Here is an 18,889-nt window from a genome sequence, read left to right as displayed (position 1 = left end):
ATTTTTAGTCCGCACCTATTTCTAAAAGATTGCGGTAAAAAAATGCTTCTGCAAGAAATATAGTACTTAATAATTAAATGTTGGCCTTACAATAATAACTTAATTAACTTATAGGTATGTGTAGTTGTTTGAATTTAAGTGTAACTACGAAAAAACAAACAAAAAGACATTATTCGGGATTTAATGTGTTGGGATCGTTTCCTGGGATTCTCTTTACATATTTTATGTATATAGTTATGTATACTAAGACTATTCTGAAAGTATTTCTGAAGTAGCTATAAATAAGTGGCAGTCTAACTTAAATGTCTGTATAGGGGTCGATTCACAAATGAAGATAGACTCAAAATCGGGCGACTAAAAACACTGGCTAGGCTATTTACTATGGCACAGCATTTTTAGTGCCGCTCCAAAGTTGAAGTGCCTTTACGACGGACAACTCTGCTTCTAAGATTTTCGCGACAGAACTGCACGAAAGCCAACAAATAGCCACCGAAAAGAACGAGAAATGGTAGATAAAACTGCTCCAGTTTGATTCGGCTGCTGGATCTCTTGGACGCGACGCCCTTGCTGTTGTAGTCCAGTCGACATTGATCGGGAAGTTTGTCGAACTTTCCATGCCAATAAAAGCGCAGTCCTACGTCAATGAACCAAAGGGATCTGAATAGAAAAGCAATAGATGATTAGCTTTATAACCGATCTTTGAAGGTAGGCCTATTTTATGAGCAGATCGAAATCATTACTCTCGATTGATTTCCTCAATGTAAGGGCTGGATTTCGGAACACCTAAGAACATGGGCTTCCACGACTGAACCTGTTTCTGGTAAGCCATGGCGAGGCGACATTTTACTCTCTCGGAGTTGTACTTTTGTAAAAGTGACATGCAAGTGCTAATCGGCTATATAGAAAATTAGGAGAAAATATAAAAAAAACTTTTAACATTTAATATCATTATAGAAAAAAAACATTAGGAATAATCTACCAAATTGAACACAGAGAGTAATATTAAAAAATTAACAACTTAAGGTAATAATTCTATCTCACATAACATTCTGCGGTTATTACCAACAAAGCAACGTAGTTATCCTTCTCTAAAACTGGAGTGACAATATCAGTTATAGAGAATTTGTTGCAGTCGGACGAACATTTTTTCACTCTGTCTGCAACAATTCTGTGAGCCTCATTATTTGATAGCTATAGATAGAAAGAGATAGAAAATATGTGAATAACGCATCGACTTAGATTAAACGACTGAATATTGCATGCGGAAATTTCTGTTTACATGTAGATCAATTTCTTGGATAGACCCTGTAAATAGAGTCATCTTGTAAGATGGGTTAGCTGCCAAATCGCTCATAGAGTTGATTATGGGCCTCTGATAAGTAACCGACATGTAAGACGTCAAAGTGGAATTGTAGACGTTGACAAATACGAAAGCTATCAGACACCACGTCGCAGCGAGAAGCTTCTGTGAAGCTTGGCGAAAGCGACAGTAGTCTCCTTGTGAGTTGAAAAAACAACAAAAAAACTGGTAATATGAATCGCCTGTGTAACCAAAAATAATACACGCGAAAAAACCTATACCTTGAGAAACCATGGTACCAAATAAATACCACGCAAAAGTTCCTGCTCGTATTGCGTTATGTTCGCCTACGCCAAAACTTTGGCGTTTCGTCACGTAAGCCAAGCTGATAGAAATGACAACGATCACTAGACCAGAAATTATCCATCCGATCCACATCTGAGCATCCCATTCGAATTTCATAAACAATAATTTCATTAGTTTGAAAGTTGTCGAAAGACAATTCAAAATTGAATCCGTTAAAACTTACTCCAACTGAGAATACGTCAAATGCCCCAGTAAAGGAAACACTTGGATCTGGATATTTAACTAAGATTCCGGAACCGTCTCCCCCTATTCTTCCACTAAACTCAATAGCCTCGTAGCGTTCTAGGGTAATGGCAAATGGTACTAAACCCAAATCAGCTTCCTGAAGAAATATTTTAAGTTAATAACACTTGGAGTAAAAAAAAAATTCCAAGTGATTGACACGTACCCCTCGTAGGATATGTCCAATTATGCCATTCCAAGTTCCGTTTTTCTGCTTGACTCCGTTGGTGTTTTCTCTCGAAGCAAATATATCGAAACTGTGTATGCAAAACTTACGATTTATTTTATTTATTTAGAACGCAAATGACCGCGCCATCTGTTATTGTGAATTTTTTTACTTCAGGATACGAAAAATACTTACGTGAAGTTTAACTTCGCTGATAGATAAAGTAGCTGGTTAGAAAGCAATCCTGAATGTCCAACAATATGGCCAGAAGAGTTTAGTACAATGGGAATAACTGGAAACTGGTTATAATGAAGTTTGAGATAATTAATTTCCAGCACCGGCAATTATATACATTGCGTAATATAGGCCTAATATTTTACGCTACATCAAAAATTGGAATACGGCGAATGCTTACATTTCCTGTGACCACTCTTAGGTTCTTTCCCTGCAAATTGTTGATTTTACTACCATAAATTGTGTGCACAAAAGATTCCATCACCAATAAGTACGTAAGGGCAATAACTTTGATCGTCGACGTCATCGTCTCCCAAGAGGTTCAACCGTAGTGTTCCATGAAACTGAATCCTTCCGAATTTATACACTGTTCTTCCCTGGATGTGAGGATGACTTCAATTGTAAGAGCTTTAATCCAGTGAAGCAAAAGCTGCTTTTGTTTCTACACATGTCACGTATTTCGACTATAGGACAACATCGAATGCTATACAAGAGCTATATAGCTTGCTGCCACGCGGTTATAAAACTTTGATAAAACTGAAATTGAATGGCATAGGCTATCACGTAATTATTGCTCGCTGACTATAGACAAGGCGTTCATTAGTTTTCTTTTGTTATGCTGTACTGTGCCGTATTCTTATAATATTCAGGCTTTTGCCAGCAGCTACTATGCTATAGCAGCAGATACTAAGGCTATAGTTACATGTCTCATTGTCTTTGATATACCGACGCATCATTTTTCTCGTCGAATCATCAGAAAGCGCAAACAAATTTGCCCACAAGTCCGCAGATTAATTTGATTCCTAAATTTGAAATCGCCAAGTTCTTTGTTCTAATAATTGAATTTTATAGTAAGCAGAAAAGGCTTGCACGGCATGCCTGCAGCAAATATCGATTGCAATATCTGTTATTCTTTTGCCCTCATTATTCTTTGTCCTCAGAATTTGGTATGTGAGTAGCATCTCAGGAGCACAGACACGATTATTTTAACAAATGAACCAAGTATTATTATCCTACATTTTCAGAGAATATGCTGAGTTACGCCAAAGCCTATGAGTACATTTCTCTTCAAAGGTCAAGGTCACCAAGAAGCCACCTGCCACCCTCAATCTCTTCCTTCTTCCCGCGAGACCGCGACGCTCATTGGACTATGAAGTTATCGTTATTCGCGTCACTGGAAATTTGATTTTGCTGTTTTTAAAATACTGATAAGTTGTGATTTGACGAGGCTTCGTTGTGTTACTCGGTTACCTGAATACCTGTATCTACTGCATCTACTGTGATGAGAAAAGGACAAACAATTTTGTGAAGTGTTCCTTTTATTCAATAAGCAACTAACATAACAAAAAGAACTGATGTCAATTTTAGCGTCATGATTGTCCTTTGTAGACGAACGATTCAAGTATAGGTATATGGGACAGGAGGAAGTATAGGTAGTTGGGTAAGTTGGGTATACCACACCGTTTTTCGTCAACTTGCGATCAAGCATATTGCATTTCAAGAATTACCTGTTATGGTCTTAATAATGCACATTTCGGATCCAAATATGATCGGTAAGGTCTTTATTCAATTTTTTTCGAGTGCCATCATTTCAGTGTTTATCTCAGAAAAAAAAGGTGTTCGGGATTTGATATTTTGGGATCGTTTCCTGGGATTCCCTATCCGTATTTTATATTCCTTTGAACGTCTCTGAAGTAGCTATCTTGAAATAAGTAAATGGCATATAAAGCAGCCTAATGTATGGTTAAATAAATAAATTAATCGAAGATCAAAATATAGGGTTCTAACATTTTAAACACACTGGCTATTTTAAATTTTAGCCAGTATTTACTATGGCACTTTTTAAATACCACGCACCAAAATTCAAGTTCATTGACGACGAACGACTCTCATAAGATTTTCACGGCAGAACTGCACGAAAGCCAACAAATAGCCACAAAAAAGAACGAGGAATGGTAGATAAAACTGCTCCAATTTTATTCGGTTGCTGGATCTCTTGGATGCGACGCCTTTGCTGTTGTAGTCCAGCCTACATTGATCTGGAAGTTTGTCGTGCTTTCCGTACCAATAAACGCGCATTCCAATGTCAATGAACCAAAGGGATCTGAATAAATAAAGGCCAATAGATCATCAACTACAAAAATCAGTCTTTGAAGGTATCTTATGAGCAGATCAAAATGATTACTCTCGATTAATTTCCTCAGTGTAGGGACTCGATTTTGGAACCGCTAAGAACATCGGCTTCCACGACTGTACCTGTTTCTGGTAAGCCATGGCGAGGCGACATTTTACTCTCTCGGAGTTATACATTTGTAAAAACGATATGCAAGTGCTAGTCGGCTATAGAAAATTAGAAGAAAATATTTTTATTAAAGAACATAAAATTTCAAATTTCGTTGTCGAGGAAAACAGATTAATCTACAGAATTAAAGTAATAAGACTACACTTAGGTCGACAAAGGTAAATTTAATAAAAGTAGTTTAACAACTTTGTAATTCTATCTCACATAACATTCTGTGATTAGGGCCTATTACCAACAACGCAACGTAGTTCTCCTTCTCTAAAACTGAAGTGACGATATCAGTTCTAAAGAATTTTATGCAATCCGAAGAACATTTTTTTACTCTGTCTCCAACAATTTTGTAGGCCTCTTTATTTGATTGCTACAAAAAAAAACAGGTAGAAAATATCGGATTATCGCTTCGAATCAGATTAAACGACTGTGTGCTTTATGTATCATAGACTGCTGATGCATGCAGAAATTTATATTATATACCGTTAAATCAATATATTGGATGGAACCAGCTACACAAGCCAACTTGTAAGATGGGTTAGCCGCCAAATCGCTCATAGAGTTGATTATGGGCCTCTGATAAGTAACCGACATGTAGGACGTCAAAGTGGAATTGTAGACGTTGACAAATACGAAAGCTATCAGACACCACGTCGCAGCGAGAAGCTTCTGTGAAGCTTGGCGAAAGCCACAGTAGTTTCCTTGTGAGTTGAAAAAAACGAACAAAAAACTGGTAATATGAATCGCCTGTGTAACCAAAAATAATACACGCGAAAAAACCTACCTTGAGATACCATGGTACCAAATAAATACCACGCAAAAGGTCCTGCCCGTATTGCGTCATGTTCGCTTACGCCAAAACTTTGTCGTTTTGTCACGTAAGCCAAGCTGATAGAAATGACAACGATCACTACACCTGAAACTATCCATCCGATCCATATCTGAGCATTCCATTCGAATTTCATAACGAAAAATTTCATTATAGTTTGAAAGTTGTCGAAAGACAATTAAAAATTTAATGCGTAGAAATTTACTCCAATAGAGAATACGTCAAACACCCCAGTAAAGGAAACACTTGGCTCTGGATATTTAACCAGGATTCCGGAATCGTCTCCCCCCAAGCTTCCAGAAAACTCGATAGCTTGGTAGCGTTCTAAGTCAATGGCTACAGGTACCAAACCCAAATCCGCTTCCTGGTGAAGACACATTTATAGAGTTAACAATACATTTTCAGGGTAGAATCAATTTTCTAATAATTTCTGAATTGCTTGCCACATACCCCTCGTAGGATATGTCCAATTACGCCATTCCAAGTTCCGTTTTTCTGCTTGACTCCGTTGGTGTTTTCTCTCGAAGCAAAAATATCGAAACTATACGAAAAACGTATTATTTTATTCAAAACGCCAGTAAATGGCCGCCATCTGTTATTGGGATTTCATATTTCAGGATACGAAAAAAATGGCTTACGTGAAGTTTAATTTCGCTGATAGATAAAGTAATTGGTTAGAAAGCAGGCCAGAATGTTCAACAATATGACCAGAAGAATTCAGTGAAAAGTAAACCACTGGTGGGAACTGGCAAATTAAATTTAAGACATTTAATCATTTCCAATTAAACACTTACACGCGTTCTATAATTACGCTACATAAGAAATCTTATAATTTGGTTTAGCTTACATGTCCTGCGACTACCCTTAGGTTCTTTCCCGCCAAACTGTTGGATTTTCTACCATAACATGTGTGTAAAAAAGATTCCAACACCAATAATAAGTACGTAATAAGGGCCACAACTTTGGGTGCCCTCATCTTCTTCCGCGGAGATTCGACCGTGTATAGTGTTCCAGACAGCTGATGCTTCCCAATTTATATACTGTTCTTCACTGAAAGTGATGACATCCTTTGAAAAGGCTTGAATCCAGTGAAACAAACGCTTTGTTTGTATACGCCGATGGATATCGACCATAGGACAAAATCAAAAGCCATAGCTTTTCTTCCATGGTTCTAAAGGGCTCCAATAAAACTGAAATTGAATTACTTCGCGTAATGAGCTGGCGGACTATAACAATAAAGGGTCCGAGAGTTTTTTCTTTTGTGCTGATGCTGTGCTTTCTCAGGTTTGTGCCTGATATAATCTTTTGGATTATACCAATTATACATGTCACTGTCTTTTTGCTGCCAACATATCACTTTACTTGTGCGGACTCATCAGGTAGAGCACAGATAATCGGGCACACAAGAACAAGACAATAATTGGAAATTGTAATTGTTAGATTTATACAATCGCAATAAGTTTTTTGTTTCTACTAATTGAATTTTATAGTGTAATATAGGCCAAAAACAGAAGAAGGCTTGTACCGAATGGCTGTAAATCAATTGCCATATTATCTGCGGATATCTGTTACATTTTTTTTTTAATGACCACGGACCTTAGTCTAATATAGACAGTGCCACACGACATGAAAGCACTTTCTTATTGTCTTGCTTTCCAATGCCCTCTATCGATGAAAGACCCATTGGTTATGCAAGCTTTTCATTCAGTTTTCGTTGATTATATGTTTTGCCATTTCGATTGTTGCTTTGAGGCTTTTCATTGCTGTGTTACCTTGGATACCTGCACCTGTATCTATACTGTGGTAACAAAATGTCAAACAATTTCATGAAATGTTCCTTGTTCGAATTTATAGAAAATACTTGCACGGGGACTAGGATTGCGTGAGAATCACAATGTTCACGACCATCAAAGGCCGCGAGTGGCGCATAGGCTATAGAATAGAATTCAAAAGAAATCAAAGACACAATACATGGCCCTTGTGCTGCCATTTTCCCGTTCCACGGATATCAGCCGCAATGCCGCATATGGCAACAAACAACATTTTAAACAAACATACAAAAGTGCTGCTGTTGAAGCTTTTTGACCACAAGATGTGTATTGGAAAGATTTCGCAAGTCTATATCCTATACTACCACATAAGTTTGTGTGGATCGATGTCAGATCGATCGTTAAGTTCTACATGGTGAAAATGACAAAAGGAAGAACACAGACGAGAGTGTATATACTCATATTAAGCATGACAAATCAATCACGCCCAACACGCGTTGATTTAACTTGATGATAGCTTATTCGGGATATCAGGCCTGTTATTTGTTTGTTTTGGGGGTTTTTATGACATTTCTTATTAATTTATTATACAGAATGGAAATGGCGCTTTTGTGACGCCACCAATTCAATAATTTGTTCAACATATAATTTGAATTCAACGTAGCAATAATGCTGTGCGGATTGCGGTGGATTTGGTGAATTTATGAATTTTTATTCAGATTGAACGACGAATAACAGAGACATCGATTACAGCCCAACAACCGTTGCTCTACAAGTAAGAATATATTAAGGGATCGATCAGAGACTTATTCATATATAATTATATCATTCTGATCGTCGGTGCTGATCATACAAGACAATTTTTTAATTATTTTCTATAGAAAATCGATTTAAAAGTATACTTTTAAATCGCCATCTAAACTATGTTTATGACTTGATCGACTTTTGGAATTAAGGTAATATAGCGCCAATATTTCGCCCATCATAATTTCGTGGGCTCAGTTTTTCCTCTTTATTCTTTACATTCAAAATAACGAGTTTTAAATTTTTCTTCGTCGAGAGGCAACGCCCAATTTGTTCGCGGCAGAATTGCGCAAGTGCCAACAAATAGCCAGCGAAAAGAATGAGGAATGGCAGATAAAACTGCTCCAATTTGATTCGGCTGCTGGATCTCTTGGACGCGACGCCCTTGCTGTTGTAGTTCAGTTGACATTGCGCCGGCAATTTTTCCTCATTTCTGTACCAATAGTCACGCAGTCCACTATCTATAAATCTTAGGGATCTATATATAATTAACGATTGTAATTTGTCAGTAGGTATACTATAACACTAACTTGAAGATAGTTATTTAAAAAAAAATATAGACCCATCAGTTTGAATAATATTGTACGGTTACCCTTGGTTAATTTCCTCTATGTAAGGACTAGATTTCGGGACTCCATAGAACATGGGCTTCCACGACATTTTCTCGTAAGCCAAGGCCAGACGGCATTGTGTTCTTTCGGAGTTGTACTTTTTCAAAAGCAGTATGCCGACTGTATAAGGCTGAAAAAAATACGCATAAGAGATTAATAATATTAACTCTCGACAATTATTTCTTAATTCATTCTCAAATTTTTTATTAATGTTTTTAATATTTATCTTTTACGTATTGTACTATATGTATAATACGAATAAAAATTTTTTTTTGACAAATAAAGACTTGCTGCTTACCAATATTGAAACGTAATTGTCTTTCTCCAATACTGTTGTGGCCAAATCAATTAAGTTGAATTTTTTGCAATCGGACGAACATTTTTCAACTCTTTCGGCAATTATTTTCAGAATCTCATTACGCGATCGCTGCAAAGTAAAGGTATAAAAAAAAACAAAAAAAAACAAGCTTATACATCATTGTATTTCGAGAAGCAGACAAATAAAATATCTTCACCTGTAAATCAATATCTTGAATGGATCCAGCTATGACAGTCGCCTTGTATGACGGTGTGAACGCCAAGTCACGAACAGAATTGATTGTGGGTCTTTGGTAAGTCACCGACATGTAAGAAGTCAACGTGGAACTGTAGACGTTGACAAACACGAAAGCTATGAGGCACCAGGCTGCAGCCAACAGTCTCTGTGACACATAACTCGATGGAAAGCGGAGCCCTATTATTTGGAAAACCCAATATTGCTCATATTGGTGTAAAATAAATCACTGTATGTTTGTATAGCTAATGAGTAATGACGATATACTGTTGAAAAATAAATTCGAACCTTGGGAAACGATGGTACCAAAAAAATACCATGCAACCTTTCTGGCTTGCATTGCGGTCTGCTCACCAGCGCCATCAGAACGGTCAGAGCGTAAATGTTTTGTCACGTAAGTCACAGTTACAGAAACTACAACAACCGCTACCCAAGAAATGATCCAACCGATCCAAATCTATAGAAGCGCGGAATTTTATTAGAAATTGACAAACGATTATATATGTACGGTTCATTTTGAGTGTCACAAATGTTTCATATATTTTATCTTGTAATATTATAAAGATTAAAGCTTAATTACTCCGGTGGGGAATACGTCAAATGCGCCAGTGAAGGAAATACTTGGCTCCGGATATCTGACTAGGATTGCCGTGTTGTCTCCTCCCACTCTTCCACTAAACTCAATAGCCTCGTAGCGTTCTAGGGTAATGGCAAATGGTACTAAACCCAAATCCGCTTCCTATATAGAAATTTTTACACCAAATAACATTTGGAACATAACAATTTCCTAATCACTTTCTAGAGTGCTCGCTATAATATAATATACATACATCTCGCAAGAGATAGCCAATTATGCCGTTCCAAGTTCCGTTGCTCAGCTTGACTCCGTTGGTGTTCTCCTTCGAGGGGAATATATCAAAACTACAAAATGCAAAGTTTTCGATTTATCATTCAAACGCCAATTTTTTTCCGCATTTCCCCCATTGGCCTCAATAATATCGCCAGGACGCGACAGAATATGGAAAAAAAAAATACTCATTACGTGAAATTTAAACTCTTCGATAAGTAAAGCAGCTGCTGATAAAGAAGATCTGCATATCCAACGACGTGGCCGGTAGAGTTCCGTAAAACGGAAATTACGGGAGGAAACTATATGTTAAATAATAAGGCTATTAATTAATTATTTCCGTTTAAAGTTCATATTTTAAACAATATAGCATACACAAATAAGAAATAAATGAGTTTAAAAATTTTGGAAGAAAAAAAAATTCCAATTGCGCGTGCAGCGTATAGTGTAAATATTAGATCAAAAATTACACAGAATTTAGTAGTGGAGTAGACTACTTACATGACCTGTGACGACTCTCAGTTTCTTTCCCTGCAAATTTCCCAATTTACTACAAGAACTTGCGTTTGCAAAAGAATCTAGCAACGCCAAGAGTATTAGGATTACTACCGCCCCAACACTGAACGGTTTCGTCAGCTTCATATTCCTGACTGAAGTAGTAATATGCTAGAAGTAGGAATGCGGTCCTTTCGCATTTATATCCTAGCTTGACGCGCTGCCAAGCTGTGTCGAATATATGCAGGTCATCGAAGCCAATTTGCTCTACTCTCAATCATTGTTGGTAAAATTCAATACTGTTGTAGCTTTTGTGCAATTTGTCTTTGTTAAAGGAAGTTTATCCTATAGATATGGCAGCCAGAGAAAAGACTGAAACTGAATTTGACTGCCGAATATCCCAGGTAGAAGATTCAAACTGCTGGCTATAAAGTACACGCTCATCAGTATTGTATAATAGAAGACCAATAAGATTGCTTTTGTGCTATAGGCTACTTCCAGCAATTTCATGTCTACGATAGCCTATACCGGTTTATTTTAATGGGATCGATATTTAGCGTATAGCCTAGCTAGCGCTATAGCCCTATGCTTCATACAAAGGCGATACAAGTGCGCGTGGCTAATCATCATTTCTGATTAACAGTCATTCTATTATGTCTTTGTTCGAATAATAGACTATTGTGTATGATAGGCTATGTTCGATTTTCTGCACGGCCAATTTGATTTAATAAACCTACAAAGCCGAATACAAAGCTATGCAATATCTAGTAGATGATATGAAAATTTGCTTGTCATCATCCTCGCATCACTTTCTTGTTGACTTACTGCTTAAAATCTGGATTCTCAACAAACTGAACGCCAATTTAATAGACTTTTAGCTGCTGTGTAACGTAATAGCAAACGAAGGTGACCGACCGTGCATCGCCAACTATTTCTTCTTTACTTTTCTTAAAGATGAGATCACGAGTGGATGACACGGGTAAAAAAAAAATCTAATTCTTCTATTCCACGAGCTTCAGCATGTAAATTTACCTTGAGAAAAGCCGGAGAAAAGAGACTCAAATGTGTTTTGCGGTAAGTATTGTCTGAAAGTCATTTTCGCTCTGCTGGTTTTGTTCAAGGAAGACCGCGAGGACCATTAATTATAATATATATTAATAAGTGTTTAGACCTTTTGGAAATTGCATGCTGCGTCGACCTCCCTCGCGCAAAAAAGAAAAGAAAAACCTTCGTTTTCTCAACGCGAGAGCTCCAAAAGGTTGGCCTTGGTCGGTTTTATCTGTAAAAATATAAAATTTCGTATAGAATCGTTTGTTGAATTTGAAATTATGTAGACGAAATTGGCCTATCTGTACCCCGCCATATTCGTGCGAGCACCAGCAGGGAAGAAGAAAAAAAACACGGAAATTCATCGTGACATTGAAACGAATAGGCGAACACTTTTCTACAAAAACCTTGCCCGGGGAAATGAGAAGAAACGTCGTGCAAACGATCCATCTATAAGAAATCGACAACGCCTTGTGTATCCAACATTGCGCTCCTCGCGGTGAATTTATATTTCCGATTTTGTGGAAAGAGAATCATCAACAGTGACCACCATTAATATTCCAACCGCAGAAAACAAGTGCGCATAATTACCCGTCGTTTTCTCTCTTATTGTTTCTAGATGCTAAGATTACGTAACGAGAAATGTTGCCCGAAAGGAAACGAACAATAAGATGTGGATAATAATACCAACGGTTTCACCGACCGTCTCATCGTGAAGAGATTTTTTTTTCACATAAATAATGAAAACAGATGGTCCAAATACGAGAATCATCTATGTCTGAGCTACTTGAGCATTCCAGCTGACGGCTTTTCAAAAATAAATGGCAGTGCACCTTCGCATTACCATTTCACATACTGAGCTTTTCTTTTAATTTATAGAAGAGTCTTATATTCTGAGTAGAAACACCGTTTAAACAATATAGTCAGCATAAAATAGCTATGCAGTTATATAAAGAAGTCTTCGAACCTTGAGAATTGAGCCTTATGGGACATAGGTAGACATAGGCAAACTCGAGAGTTCATTTACTTGTTTAAATTTTTATCTTTATATGGTTTTGGTAGTATAGATAAAATAAATATTTTGAGAATTCCTGGTGAGCTGCTATACCTCGATAAAGTTAATGCACCGGATGACGGCGTAAAAGCCACGCTAGCTGCCGGCGTATACTGTCTCGCCCGAGAGAGAGAAAAAAATTCGAAAACCATCGGCTATGAAAGAACAAACAAGCCCAAGGTTGGCGGCGGCAGCAGGCTTCCTTAATCTTAACGCTTATATATTTGCATTGGCCTTATGCTGGGCGGTTCGAAAAAAAAAAAAAAAAAAAAACGAAAATGCGCATTTCGTATCGTTATATAATATCGTACACCTGCTGCTGCTGGCATGTACATAGGCAGAACCGCAGTATAAAAACGGTCGGCAACGCAACCAGAACTCACACTTTGCATCCTAAAGTCCAACAAGCCAGCTCAACACAAAATGAAGCTCGTATTCTTGGTAAGTTGAATATCTAATATTATAACTTTTAATTTTAAACTGTTGTATTACTATTATTCGATTATTCGGTTACGTTGACCATTTTTGTTTTATTGAATTCATTTGTATGCTGCTCCGATCGCTATGCTATATAATAGCTGTTCGCTCTCTTTGCCGTCGTCGCCATGGTCTCCGCGGTGCCGTTGAGTGGCGAGAAGGGCGAAACGGCGTCACTGGTCGCCGGCGATTTGCACACATCCGAGTCCGGACACAAGGCTCACAAGGCGAAGGGAGCCCCTAAAGCTCACGCTGTTCCTAAAGCCCCAAAAGCTCATGTCCCTAAAGCCCCAAAAGCTCACAAAGGCATCAAAGCTAAGGGCCATCACTAGGATTAAGCGTTTCACTTGATATTCTACCTATTATACAGGTGATGTTGAATTCAATCCGACTTTGTAATACGCCCCGGGCACAAACGAGAAAAAACTTCCAGTCAATCAACACCCAGCACTCTTTTGTATTAACCAATGTACCGACAAAAAAAATTCTCTGTTTTGGTGTTTATTTTGATAATCTTATACAATAAAAATCAAACAATTCGAAAGTGAAAAACGCGCACAGTTGTTTAAAAAAAATAGAAGTTGGATGGGTGAAAAATGGCCAATCTTTCAAAGAAAAATTTATATTGGTCAGCTTATAGGACCTTAGGAAACAAATTGTCCAAAAAGATTTACTCGGACTCCGCGGCGGACCCGCTTAAATGATGAGCGTCAAAAATCAATACCCATATGGTTGTAATAATAATCAACCATCATCAGTTTTCCTATGATAATATCCAATCTGGGACAAAGCCAGGGTTCGATTGAATTTGGAAATGGCCCTTGTCGACCAGCTCGTCTTTAGTTGTGCAAGTGATGAGGACCCGATCCCTCAGTAAATGAAGAGCCCAGACAAGGGCGTGGCCGAGAAAGACGCCAACCGTCAGACCGGCCAAGACAAACGGAATCGTCAAAGTGAGGTTATCCCAATTGAGGACGGGGTAGATGGCAGGAATGCCATTTTCTCTACGACCTCCTGCTGCCCAGTAGATGATACTAAATGTGACGTAAGGTAAGAAGACCGCCAACGAGTGGTGAAAGTGAAGTATACGACACGGCCTTTTGCTGATGAATATGTCGCATAACGTCACTATGCTATTAATTCCATGAATGAGGAAATCCGTGTTCTTTGGCTCTCTTTCTATACAGAATATAAAAATCTAATACTGAAATTGTTAAAGCAAAACACGAAATAGCACTAACCTATCACAGAGAGTCCGGTCCAGAAGACTCCCGAAATGCCAAAGCTGAGTAAGTTTGTTACGTTGTACAGGAACCATGAGAATCGAACCAAGAAAGTAAGGTTGCTATTATTCAAACTATCTATACAAAAAAGGGATTCAAGATTGGTTAGATTATTTAAATTTAAATTTTCAAATACAAATTTTATGAAACCTTTTTGGGAAATTAAAAGAAATTGAATTGGAACAGCGGCCGAAATTAATAAATGTAAAGTTTGCAGGAGGAGTCCGATGTGGCTGAGGTAGATGAACCAGTAGTCCAAATGTTTGCTTGTAGTTAAACAGAACACGACATTTGACAAATAGAAAGCCGCCGTCACGAATCGATAAATGCAGTAATAGCCGGAAACTTGGTTCCGTTGCGATTGCCACTGTTATGAACATAATTGCACACATATTAATTGCCATCATCTTTCTCATTTGAATTAAATTAAAAACGCTCACTGAAAAAACAGCAAAGTCATAAGGCTCTTTGTGGTACAGACCAAAATTCTGGAAAGAATTCTTTGTTGCGATGGGAAATTCCATCGTAAAATTCCAAAGTTAATTGGATACTCAAAATTTATTAAGTAATACTGTCTGGTTTTGTATGTCAATGGCTTTTTTTTTCTCGGCAGATTTTGTATGGACACACGCGCAGTCACTGACAATATACAGTAGGAATCAACTGATTCAGAATATGGTCCGATCGCTTGACACTAACTTGCGTGAATGATCCCTGCTCACGGTTTGCGGCTCGCTCGCATCTTTGCTGTTTCGGGTTTTTATAGACCCGTTTGCTACTTGCTGCATTTGGCGCGATTGGGCTTGTGGAAGGTGACGAGCGGTCACTCACCGAATTAACTGTTGAATTTCAGCCGACAAAGTTTTCACACTACTAAGCTCATACGCATTATTCGTGGGTTGATTCACGTTTTTCTTCGTTCAGTGGTTTTATTGTTGCAGTTAATCATCATGATCAAATTTGATTCGAACATATTTGAGAAATTATAGCGCGCAAAAATTTGAATTACTTGTAAATTTTTTTTTGATTTCCTAATACATATATGATTGCAATGGAAGAGGATTTTCCTTTCGTTCGTTGACCGCCAAGTGAAAGCCAGATCTGCCGTCCAAGACACATCGTTGTACAAAAAAATATTATTATTTCTATAACGTGACTTGATCTTGAACTGGAAATCCCGTTAGATTCTGATGCATGACTCACACGTGCTTGTCCTAAGGCCACCGAATGACATCTACAACTGTTACGATAAGAAAATTCGAAAGTAAGAAATTTAAACATGATCCATCTCTACGGATCCCTTGATACGCGCCTTGATATTGCCAAATTGCAATCGGTAAAAATAAATGTATGTGCTGGTCAGTTTTTTGCGAAATATTTCTTGTTCAATTTTTAACAATTTCACGGCGTAAAATCGAGATGAAAATTCTCAATTTTTGAAGCAAAGAATTTTTCTCGCACGCTATTATAGTTTTTATTGATTTTATTTATTTGATAACCAAACTTTTTATACAGCGCAGTAAAATAACACTTAACAGCTACTAAATATTTACAATCGCACCGTGCTTTATTCCTACAAGCGTCCGCGTTTAAACTCCAACATGGCGTTATTAATGGCAATATGTTTCCTGAACATTTTATATGACAAATAAACTCAAGCAGGGTTATTCCGTAGACTTTGGTGCTTAATATTATTGTGTAACTCAACACCGCCAACGTCTTTATTCGCGCAACTGATCACCCCATCTCTCAGCAAGTGAAACGTCCAGACAAGAGTGTGGAAAAAAATGACACCAACTGTCAATATCCCCATCACGAACGGTATGGTCAAAGGAAGATTGTCCCAGTTGAGGACCGGGTAGATGTAGGAGCCGCCGTATTCATTGCGACCTCCCGCTGCCCAATAGGCGACGGTGAACAAAAAATAAGGGACTAAAACAGCCATCGAATGATGAAAGTGAAATAGACGGCAGGGCCTCTTGCTAATAAATATGTCAGAGACTGACATAATACTATTCATTCCGTGAACGAGAAAGTCAGTGTCTTTTGGTTCTCTGTCTAGAAAATCAAGAAAAAAAAAATCGTGTTTTAGAATAATATTATTGGGAATCAATCGAATCATCTTATTGGCGTCTAGCTATACCTATAAAGGCGATTCCGGCCCAGAAGAAAAATGAAATTCCTAAAGTGAGGACGTTTGTTACGTTGTATAGAAACATCGAGAATCGGGCCAATAGTGGCAAAGTATCGTCGACACCATCATCTGGAAACAGTTAGGTATAATCAACAATTTTATAATTGACGGATTTTTGATGAATGGGCACTTTATAGTAAAATGCGTCACCTTTTTGATGAGTGAAGAGAGACGAACTGGGACGGCAGCTGCTGTTACTAAATGCAGGGTCTGCAAGAGAATGCCAATATCGCTGAGATAGATGAGCCAGTAGTTTCGGTATTTGCTTACGGACAAACCGAATACGACGGTCGATAAAAAGAAGGTCGCAACCAACAAGCGATACATCAGGTAATACCCGGACACTTGATTCCGCTGCGCTTACCACTGTTATGGAATTAAAGAAGAAAGCTTTATTGTGGTAATATACACACACTTACTCTACGTCTAATTCCAACAACATGATGATCTTTTTATGAGTTAACTCTTAATTATTTTGTCGCGGCATGCTGTGATCAACTGCAGTTTCCAATTATTGACTGAAGCGACACTTGAAACATTCACTTTCATTCAAAATGCCAGGCGAATGGCCTCTTGAATGATCCTTAGACGATGGGCGACTTGGAGTTTTTATACCTAACCGCGTCAGTATAGCTAATATTTAACATAAAAGGAGGCACACACAGAATGATGCCGCGGGGCCATATCCGCCTTATACCAAATCGGAGTAAAGAAATTTCTGGTAGTCTCGCGTATTTGTCGAAAGTTTGAAAATAATTTATGTTTCGTGTAGTATATGTAGTTTTCGCACAGGTGCGAAAATGACCAAATCGCCACCTCACCAATAAAAATATCATCCCGACTTTGCTGTGTCACTAAACAAATGTCACATGTCGAAATGCTTATTTGCTTTCGTTCATTGACCTCAGCAGAGCAAAGTAAAAGTTAAATATCTGCCAGCATCAGGTTTAAAAAGGGAGATGATGTGCATATATGTTTAACTGCGGAACTTTCTTTTGGCAGTTTGTTGCCAAAACAGGTTGCTGACGTCAGTCGATCTTGAACTTTTTAACTCCAATCCCGTTATGTTCCGCCTGCAGAATAATGAAATATTCAGATCAGTCGCCATTCTTGGTTTTTTTGTTTTTTTTTGTTTTTTTTTTTTCTAGTTTGGCGTACGTGCGTGCCCTCTACAACATATACAACTATAGCAAAGAATTTCAAAAGGGAAAACTTCAAACAAGTTTTCTATAATTCAAACACCCCGCTTTATTTTTTACCCAAGAATGCACGGGACTGGTCTTTTGGGTCGATACGAAGGTGTTCACTTTTAAACTTTCCTGTGCGTTTATTATTGTCGTTAAAATAAATTAGCAACACGCGAAACGATACAACGTATAACTGACAAGCATTCTTGCATTCTTGTATGGAGAATGCTATGTCCTGGAGCAAAAACTGTAGCTATGTGATGTTTGAAGGGAAATCCCCGCTCTTATAGTTGGACCTAATAATATCAGATTTTTCTAATTTTCAACTAGCAGTTAAAACCAACAAGAAACATGACTAACTAACGGTAACAAACAACTTTTAAACTTATGGCATAAGAGCGTAAAAACACCGCTATAGTCGCTCGTAGCTCAACGAGCGTTCTCTCTATTCAGCATTAACACTGGCTGAAAGTGAAATCCAAAATATGACTAGGACTCGAGCTGTGATATTAATTATTTGTCATGGAGTACGTTGCTAGGCTGCAAAGTTTGTCCTTGTGTTGACTCTGGATTTATCAACGACTGTTGTGATGAAGAAACTTAAAATCCAAAATCCATGGATATGGAATTAAAATCTTATAAAATAGATTTCTGAAGCAGGTTGTTATGTGCTTCTATCGGTAGCCACTTGTCTCTACAAATTTTAGAATCACTAGATCTACATCTGTTATTATTTATTAACTTGAGACCAAAGGGCATCCATGCAGGACATAATCAACATTTCCAAATCTTCTTTTTCTTAGCTTTATTCCTTTATGAATCATGGGAGCGATCCTACATGATAGAACGGAGGTGACAAAACCGTTACTCACATTACAAAATCTCCTCCCTTTTCTCCAACTGTTAGTTGACTCAACAACCTACAGTATTTGTTCTGTGTGATTCAACATCACACGTTATCACTAAGCTGATTAATTACTGGAGCGCAGAGTGTAGAAAATCTGTTGCGCAATGTAAATGAAATCAAAACAAATAGTATAGGCAACGTACTTCAGCATTGCTTTATCTGTTGATTAATACCTTAATAGTGAGGTGAAACCAAGGGTGAAACAATATTTCCGCATGACAAAGTACATCATACCATATGTTCGTCTTTCA

General features: G+C 37.8%; 5 protein-coding genes and 3 long non-coding RNA genes across 8 annotated transcripts; 1 reads left to right on the top strand and 7 right to left on the bottom strand.

Annotated features, from left to right (window-relative positions):
- Nucleotides 1-75: 75 nt before the first annotated feature.
- Nucleotides 76-1,254, bottom strand: LOC124207349. Its single transcript, XR_006879904.1, has 3 exons — nucleotides 1,063-1,254; nucleotides 741-895; nucleotides 76-657 (listed from the first exon to the last, which is right to left on the bottom strand). It is a non-coding gene; the product is annotated as an uncharacterized LOC124207349 (long non-coding RNA).
- A 21-nt stretch (nucleotides 1,255-1,275) lies between these two features.
- Nucleotides 1,276-2,600, bottom strand: LOC124207882 (glutamate receptor ionotropic, delta-2-like). Its single transcript, XM_046605521.1, has 7 exons — nucleotides 2,470-2,600; nucleotides 2,250-2,353; nucleotides 2,055-2,145; nucleotides 1,830-1,988; nucleotides 1,582-1,738; nucleotides 1,385-1,497; nucleotides 1,276-1,305 (listed from the first exon to the last, which is right to left on the bottom strand). Exons 1-7 carry the CDS (start codon nucleotides 2,593-2,595, stop codon nucleotides 1,276-1,278), a joined length of 780 nt encoding a protein of 259 aa, XP_046461477.1. The 5' UTR covers nucleotides 2,596-2,600.
- A 2,806-nt stretch (nucleotides 2,601-5,406) lies between these two features.
- LOC124209757 lies at nucleotides 5,407-6,155 on the bottom strand. Its single transcript, XR_006881055.1, has 3 exons — nucleotides 6,049-6,155; nucleotides 5,861-5,951; nucleotides 5,407-5,774 (listed from the first exon to the last, which is right to left on the bottom strand). It is a non-coding gene; the product is annotated as an uncharacterized LOC124209757 (long non-coding RNA).
- Nucleotides 6,156-7,941: 1,786 nt separating this feature from the next.
- On the bottom strand, nucleotides 7,942-9,609 carry LOC124206066. Its single transcript, XM_046603697.1, has 4 exons — nucleotides 9,110-9,609; nucleotides 8,893-9,021; nucleotides 8,576-8,724; nucleotides 7,942-8,461 (listed from the first exon to the last, which is right to left on the bottom strand). Exons 1-4 carry the CDS (start codon nucleotides 9,218-9,220, stop codon nucleotides 8,131-8,133), a joined length of 720 nt encoding a protein of 239 aa, XP_046459653.1. The 5' UTR covers nucleotides 9,221-9,609; the 3' UTR covers nucleotides 7,942-8,130.
- Nucleotides 9,610-9,618: 9 nt separating this feature from the next.
- Nucleotides 9,619-10,828, bottom strand: LOC124206072 (glutamate receptor ionotropic, delta-1-like). The gene is made up of 4 exons (XM_046603707.1): nucleotides 10,496-10,828; nucleotides 10,190-10,296; nucleotides 9,978-10,068; nucleotides 9,619-9,886 (listed from the first exon to the last, which is right to left on the bottom strand). The coding sequence occupies exons 1-4, from the start codon at nucleotides 10,634-10,636 to the stop codon at nucleotides 9,713-9,715; spliced, it is 513 nt and encodes a 170-aa protein (XP_046459663.1). The 5' UTR covers nucleotides 10,637-10,828; the 3' UTR covers nucleotides 9,619-9,712.
- Nucleotides 10,829-12,857: 2,029 nt separating this feature from the next.
- Nucleotides 12,858-13,619, top strand: LOC124206350. The gene is made up of 2 exons (XR_006879692.1): nucleotides 12,858-13,031; nucleotides 13,169-13,619. It is a non-coding gene; the product is annotated as an uncharacterized LOC124206350 (long non-coding RNA).
- Nucleotides 13,168-15,084, bottom strand: LOC124206339 (protein rolling stone-like). The gene is made up of 4 exons (XM_046604141.1): nucleotides 14,791-15,084; nucleotides 14,501-14,717; nucleotides 14,309-14,428; nucleotides 13,168-14,246 (listed from the first exon to the last, which is right to left on the bottom strand). Exons 1-4 carry the CDS (start codon nucleotides 14,872-14,874, stop codon nucleotides 13,831-13,833), a joined length of 837 nt encoding a protein of 278 aa, XP_046460097.1. The 5' UTR covers nucleotides 14,875-15,084; the 3' UTR covers nucleotides 13,168-13,830.
- Nucleotides 15,085-15,898: 814 nt separating this feature from the next.
- On the bottom strand, nucleotides 15,899-18,789 carry LOC124207871 (protein rolling stone-like). Its single transcript, XM_046605510.1, has 4 exons — nucleotides 18,711-18,789; nucleotides 16,673-16,903; nucleotides 16,494-16,613; nucleotides 15,899-16,408 (listed from the first exon to the last, which is right to left on the bottom strand). The coding sequence occupies exons 1-4, from the start codon at nucleotides 18,787-18,789 to the stop codon at nucleotides 16,005-16,007; spliced, it is 834 nt and encodes a 277-aa protein (XP_046461466.1). The 3' UTR covers nucleotides 15,899-16,004.
- Between the last annotated feature and the right edge of the window lie 100 nt (nucleotides 18,790-18,889).

This window comes from Daphnia pulex, chromosome 2 (assembly GCF_021134715.1).
Source record: "Daphnia pulex isolate KAP4 chromosome 2, ASM2113471v1".
Taxonomy (NCBI): domain Eukaryota; kingdom Metazoa; phylum Arthropoda; class Branchiopoda; order Diplostraca; family Daphniidae; genus Daphnia; species Daphnia pulex.
This window is presented reverse-complemented; position numbering and strand designations above follow the sequence as displayed.

What these genes read in the sequence shown, in the direction of transcription:
- LOC124206066 (XM_046603697.1), bottom strand. Translation starts at nt 9,220, where the DNA reads ATGTCGGTGACTTACCAAAGACCCACAATCAATTCTGTTCGTGACTTG. An exon ending in TTCAAGATATTGATTTACAG is followed by an intron (nt 9,022 to 9,109) that starts GTGAAGATATTT and finishes TTTACTTTGCAG; the next exon opens with CGATCGCGTAATGAGATTCT. An exon ending in ATAGAGGAAATTAACCAAGG is followed by an intron (nt 8,462 to 8,575) that starts GTAACCGTACAA and finishes AATTATATATAG; the next exon opens with ATCCCTAAGATTTATAGATA.
- LOC124207871 (XM_046605510.1), bottom strand. Translation starts at nt 18,789, where the DNA reads ATGCTGAAGTACGTTGCCTATACTATTTGTTTTGATTTCATTTACATT. An exon ending in TTTCTACACTCTGCGCTCCA is followed by an intron (nt 16,904 to 18,710) that starts GTAATTAATCAG and finishes AACAGTGGTAAG; the next exon opens with CGCAGCGGAATCAAGTGTCC. An exon ending in GGCCGGAATCGCCTTTATAG is followed by an intron (nt 16,409 to 16,493) that starts GTATAGCTAGAC and finishes TTGATTTTCTAG; the next exon opens with ACAGAGAACCAAAAGACACT.
- LOC124206339 (XM_046604141.1), bottom strand. Translation starts at nt 14,874, where the DNA reads ATGGAATTTCCCATCGCAACAAAGAATTCTTTCCAGAATTTTGGTCTG. An exon ending in ATGACTTTGCTGTTTTTTCA is followed by an intron (nt 14,718 to 14,790) that starts GTGAGCGTTTTT and finishes TGTTCATAACAG; the next exon opens with TGGCAATCGCAACGGAACCA. An exon ending in GACCGGACTCTCTGTGATAG is followed by an intron (nt 14,247 to 14,308) that starts GTTAGTGCTATT and finishes TATTCTGTATAG; the next exon opens with AAAGAGAGCCAAAGAACACG.
- LOC124206072 (XM_046603707.1), bottom strand. Translation starts at nt 10,636, where the DNA reads ATGAAGCTGACGAAACCGTTCAGTGTTGGGGCGGTAGTAATCCTAATA. An exon ending in TGAGAGTCGTCACAGGTCAT is followed by an intron (nt 10,297 to 10,495) that starts GTAAGTAGTCTA and finishes TTTAACATATAG; the next exon opens with TTTCCTCCCGTAATTTCCGT. An exon ending in TCGAAGAGTTTAAATTTCAC is followed by an intron (nt 10,069 to 10,189) that starts GTAATGAGTATT and finishes TGCATTTTGTAG; the next exon opens with TTTTGATATATTCCCCTCGA.
- LOC124207882 (XM_046605521.1), bottom strand. Translation starts at nt 2,595, where the DNA reads ATGACGTCGACGATCAAAGTTATTGCCCTTACGTACTTATTGGTGATG. An exon ending in TGGTACCATGGTTTCTCAAG is followed by an intron (nt 1,498 to 1,581) that starts GTATAGGTTTTT and finishes TCAACTCACAAG; the next exon opens with GAGACTACTGTCGCTTTCGC. An exon ending in CTTTGACGTCTTACATGTCG is followed by an intron (nt 1,306 to 1,384) that starts GTTACTTATCAG and finishes CTCTATTTACAG; the next exon opens with GGTCTATCCAAGAAATTGAT.